This window comes from Salmo trutta, chromosome 5 (assembly GCF_901001165.1).
Source record: "Salmo trutta chromosome 5, fSalTru1.1, whole genome shotgun sequence".
Taxonomy (NCBI): Eukaryota; Metazoa; Chordata; class Actinopteri; order Salmoniformes; family Salmonidae; genus Salmo; species Salmo trutta.
In genome coordinates this window covers 24,018,084-24,023,494 of record NC_042961.1, presented here as the reverse complement: position 1 = coordinate 24,023,494, position 5,411 = coordinate 24,018,084, and the positions used below count along the sequence as shown (strand labels likewise).

At 46.5% G+C, this 5,411-nt stretch overlaps 1 protein-coding gene across 1 annotated transcript; it reads left to right on the top strand.

Moving 5' to 3' along the window:
• Positions 1-2,254: 2,254 nt before the first annotated feature.
• Positions 2,255-5,411, top strand: LOC115193390 (tripartite motif-containing protein 35-like). Its single transcript, XM_029752108.1, has 5 exons — positions 2,255-2,794; positions 2,993-3,091; positions 3,172-3,403; positions 3,526-3,548; positions 5,213-5,411. Exons 1-3 carry the CDS (start codon positions 2,633-2,635, stop codon positions 3,385-3,387), a joined length of 477 nt encoding a protein of 158 aa, XP_029607968.1. The 5' UTR covers positions 2,255-2,632; the 3' UTR covers positions 3,388-3,403; positions 3,526-3,548; positions 5,213-5,411.

Here is a 5,411-nt window from a genome sequence, read left to right as displayed (position 1 = left end):
ATTTCAAACTTCATAAATACTGATTCTACCACCACAAAACATATTATTTTATGTAGAATTAGGTAGACTTGCTCATGAAAAAAAAGTAAATATTAGCTACAGATTAACTCTGACTCTTTTGAGGATCAAAGGGGGTTCAGTGGACGATGTCCCCCTTGGTAACATTTTGACGATGAAAGGAGGTTCAGTGGACAATGTCCCCTTGGTAACATTTTGAGGATGAAAGGAGGTTCAGTGGATGATGTCACCTTGGTAACATTTTGACGATGAAAGGAGGTTCAGTGGATGATGTCCCCTTGGTAACATTTTGACGATGAAAGGAGTTTCAGTGGATGATGTCCCCATGGTAACATTTTGACGATGAAAGGAGGTCCAGTGGATGATGTCACCTTGGTAACATTTTGACGATGAAAGGAGGTTCAGTGGATGATGTCACCTTGGTAACATTTTGACGATGAAAGGAGGTTCAGTGGATGATGTCACCTTGGTAACATTTTGAGGATGAACTATCAGACAGATCAGTGCAGACGGCCTTCACACTTTCTGAAATATTTTTTTACATTATTGTTTAATTTAAATGTTTTACCTTTATTTAACTAGGAAAGTCAGTTAAGAACAAATTCTTATTTACAATGACGGCCTACACCGGCCAAACCCGGACGACGCTGGACCAATTGTGCGCCGCCCCATGGGCCTCCCAATCACGGCCGGATGTGATGCAGACATGAGACAATGGTGTAGACTCAACAATATGTTTGTCTGATCAGAATGGGGACAGACATTAGTAGTATTAGAACTACTAATAACAAATTGGTCGTCAGCTTAATGCCTTCTATACTTCTGACTACTTTAGTCTCCTGTGTCCCAAAACAGGATCCTATCATGATCTCACTAGAACTACTAATACCAAATCATGTTCAACAAGAAATGATGACCCACACTTATGGAGCACTAATATTACCAAAGGGATCAAAGGTCAACTAATAATAGGCCTACAGGTAGAATGTAGAGAGCTCATACATCACAACGAAGATGGATACAAATCCGAAATAAACTGACCTCTCTAATGGTGTCAAATGGAAATGAAATTACCATTTGAGTGGTAGTGGTAGCGGAATGAACGTACATGGCAAAATCCCTTATGTCTGGATCACTTAGGGAAAGAGAAATTACTCCGGTGTGCAATGTATAAATGGATATTTCAGACTGTTACAATTAGGTGTCTGTGGCAGAGAATGGAAAATAAAAGCATTTGGGTGAGAGATAAAGAAAAAGAGTATTTGAAAGAAAGTTAGACGGAAGAAGATGGAGCCTGTGATAGATTGCATCAGAACATTTTAAGTATCCCATTTAAAATAATAATGTGACTAGACGCAGTATTGTGTAAAACACTTGATTTGATTAGATGCTCTCATGTCTGCCTAGAGCTGTGCCCTAAAAAGTAACATGGGATTTCATCTGCCAAATAATCAATATTCACTTAATAGCCTCTTAAGAATGGGCCCCAGACATCATCCGTTGTGACCGACTACAATACAGCTGCCATAGCAGTGCTGTACTACCCCCTTTTGGCAGCTTTCACAACTGAAAGTCACAACAGAATCCTGAGGGTCTGCTGACTAGCTGAGGGCCTACTGACTTGTGAGGCTACTCTGAGCCTGACAGAGCGTGTTCTGCCGGGTTGCAGTACCGATGGTGCTGGGTTACAAGACGCCAAAGCTTTTTAACTGGTTCTGCTATCAGAATCCATGCGTTATAGCTGATCACAACAGACCAGAATCACCTCTCAGAGTAGAAGCTTTTTGAAGTTGATTTGGCAGTGTGTCAGACTGGCAATTATGGCTGAGGCTGTTACCACCTCAGTGTCAAATTAGTGCCAACCAGTTATTATTGGTTAATCAGTGCCAATCAGTTATTAGTCCTACAGTAAAAAAAAATAAATCCATCAAACATTTTACAAGACAACAGATACCAGACATCTACACTGCTTTGTTCAGTGCCTTTGATCGGTTGTACATGGCACCTAGTGTGGCTGTTTCTGTCGGGGTGTTGCTGTTGAACGACTGAGGCACTAACACTGACTTGAGATTCAGCAACATGTGCCAAAGGAATGACTTCATTGCTATGTTGTGCGACCTCTGCCTTGGCAGGAATTGGATAACTGGGATAAACTTTGATCACAGGTACGGCCTAAATGTTAATAGGTAATCAAGCAGTGTAAACCTACATTCCGTGTAGTGGGTTGGTGAACAAGAGGTTGAAAAGGCAGAAAGGGTACGGTTGTAATGACGTATGTACAAGTCACTAGTTCATACTGTATTCTGAAGAGAAAGGCCTTTACCTGACTCTACCTGAGGAAGAGGATGCTCCAGCAGGGACCTACAGCAGCTCTGGAGGACGAGCTCAGCTGTCCCATCTGCTTTGAATTCTTCCAGGACCCCGTGAGTCTGAAATGCCCAACACAGCTTCTGCCGCGGCTGCCTGGGAACACCAGCATGGATACAACAAAAGCAGCGCGAATGCCCCGTCTGCGGGTGAAGGCATTCCGTGGACGATTTCCATCCCTCCATGTCCAACATGAAACTGAGGAACATAGTGGAGGCCTACCTGCAGACAGAGGAGAAGGAGGGGAATGAGGGGAGAGCAGTGTGTCTTGTGCTGTGTTCCATACATAACAAGAAGCTCAGGTTTTTCTGTAAGGAGTGTGAGGAACTTGTTTGTGCTGTGTGTGGAGACCGAGCTGCATGCCAAGCATACACACCTGTCAGTGAAGGAGGAAGCGCAATGGCGTAAGGTACTGTTCTCGCAGGAATACACATCTACTTGCAGTCTTTTCCGCTTGCTAACCAAGTTCCCTTCGGAACTCAATATATTCAATATACTGTAAACACGGAATAGTTGAGAAACTCGTTTTTATTTGCATCCTTTTTCAACTGTAACCCCTCCTTATCTCTCCACCACTATCCCCCACTCTCTTCCGTTATCTACCCAGAGGGAACTCATGGCACTGCTCTACAACCTTCCTGAGAAACTGGAACTGGACATAAAGCAAGCGAGAGCATCAAGAGAGCGTGCAGCACAATACATCAAGGTATGTCGCTAGCTAAATAACACAAAGATATTTACACAGATACTACATAGACATGTACCTATCTTATTGTACTGTTCCAGACCCAGGCCCAGACCATAGCAGGACAGATCAAGAGTGAGTTTGCGAAGCTCCACCAGTTCCTGAGAGCGGAGGAGGAGGCCAGACTGGCAGCTCTGAAACAGGAGGAGAGCAAGAAGACAGGGTTACTGACTGAGAGGATCAACCGCCTCACCAGCGACGTGACTTCCCTCTCTGAGAGAATCTCAGACGTACAGTACAGGATGTTAAACAGATGATGTCTCATTCTTGCAGGTTCATCTCACATATTTTAACAACGTTCTATGTTCACAGTACAACTGTTAATTAAATGTACTGAGGCTTTCTCAAATAATTATTTGATTTTTTACTGAGATCCACGCGTTTTTTTGTTTCAGATATACAAGGACTTGAAAGACAGGTATGCAACATTTCAATGATCATCATAAGTGTCACATCCTGACCAGCAGAGGGAGCAATTGGATTAGTTTTGGTCAGGATGTGGCAGGGTTTTTGTGTGTGTGAATGGTTGTGTTGGTGATTAGGACTCCCAATTGAAGGCAGGTGTGTTGAGTTGCCTTTGATTGGGAGTCCTATATAGGAGTGTGTGTTTTTCTTTGGGGTTGTGGGTAATTGTTTCTTGTTTAGTGTGGTTGCACCTGACAGGACTGTTGGCTGTCAGTTTCCTTGTTTTTGATCTTGTATAGTGTTCGTTCTAATTAAATTGAAGGATGAATACTAACTCTGCTGCATTTTGGTCCATTTCTGAAGACAGCTGTGACAGAATTACCCACCAAACCAGGACCAAGCAGCAGAGGAACAAGGAGGAAGGATGGACGTGGGCAGAGATAAGGAGGAGCGTTTCCAGGGCTATGGAAGAGTTTAGTAAACTCGAGAGGCAGCCCCAATAATTTTTTGGGGGGGGCACAAGGGCAGTTTTGCGGGGCAAGAATGGAGCCCCAGGCCAGCTCCCCGCACTAGCATGGAGGTGCGTGTCTCCAGGCTGGCACGTCCAGTACCAGCCCCACGCATCAGGCGTCTAGTGTGTCAGCCCAGCCTTGCCAGTCAGGAGTCGCCAGAGCCGCCCGCCAGTCAGGAGTCGCCAGAGCCGCCCGCCAGTCAGGAGCCGCCAGAGCCGCCCGCCAGTCAGGAGCCGCCAGAGCGGCCCGTCTGCCCGGGTCTGCCAGAGCGGCCCGTCTGCCCGGGTCTGCCAGAGCGGCCCGTCTGCCCGGGTCTGCCAGAGCGGCCCGACTGCCCGGGTCTGCCAGAGCGGCCCGACTGCCCGGGTCTGCCAGAGCGGCCCGACTGCCCGGGTCTGCCAGAGCGGCCCGTCTGTCCTCCGGCCCAGCCCGAGTGGCCCGCCTGTCCTCCGGCCCAGCCCGAGTGGCCAGGGTCAGCCTGAGTGGCCTGTCTGCCCGGCGCAGCTATCGGCACCACCGAAGTGGCCGACGCCGAAGGTGGAGAGAGGTCCACGTCCCGCACCTGAGCCACCTCCAGGATAGGTGGGTTGGGGAGGGAGGGTGTAGCACAGTGCCGTCGTTGACGGCAGCCACCCTCCCTTCCCTCCCTTATTGTTTAGGGGTTATTGTTTATTGGTTTTGTTGGGGTATTGGGGATTTTTTTGTTGTGTTTTCTTTTTGTAAGGTGCATTACGGGGTCTGCACCTTGAGGGGGGGGGGGGTACTGTCACATCCTGACCAGCAGAGGGAGCAATTGGATTAGTTTTGGTCAGGATGTGGCAGGGTTTTTGTGTGTGTGAATGGTTGTGTTGGTGATTAGGACTCCCAATTGAAGGCAGGTGTGTTGAGTTGCCTTTGATTGGGAGTCCTATATAGGAGTGTGTGTTTTTCTTTGGGGTTGTGGGTAATTGTTTCTTGTTTAGTGTGGTTGCACCTGACAGGACTGTTGGCTGTCAGTTTCCTTGTTTTTGTTCTTGTATAGTGTTCGTTCTAATTAAATTGAAGGATGAATACTAACTCTGCTGCATTTTGGTCCATTTCTGAAGACAGCTGTGACAATATGTCAAATATTTGATCAGTCTCCAACATTATTGACACAAAATGTCTGTACTGTATGTCATTTCAGTACACTGCAGGATCCAGAGCCTTTATCAGGAACACTGATAGATGTGGCCCAACACCTGGGCAACCTGAGGTTCAAGGTCTTGGAGAAAATGCAGAAAATGGTGCAATACAGTGAGTACACAGATTTTATAAGCAACAGTCCACATTTTGAGGTTAATCATTGACTTGCTTCCATGGCGCAGCACATTGATCCATTTATA

Bases quoted from the DNA above. Each gene is read 5' to 3' on its own strand.
- LOC115193390 (XM_029752108.1), top strand. From the start codon at position 2,633: ATGAGGGGAGAGCAGTGTGTCTTGTGCTGTGTTCCATACATAACAAGA. The intron at 2,795-2,992 runs GTACTGTTCTCG...TTATCTACCCAG, and splicing joins AGGAAGCGCAATGGCGTAAG to AGGGAACTCATGGCACTGCT. The intron at 3,092-3,171 runs GTATGTCGCTAG...GTACTGTTCCAG, and splicing joins GTGCAGCACAATACATCAAG to ACCCAGGCCCAGACCATAGC.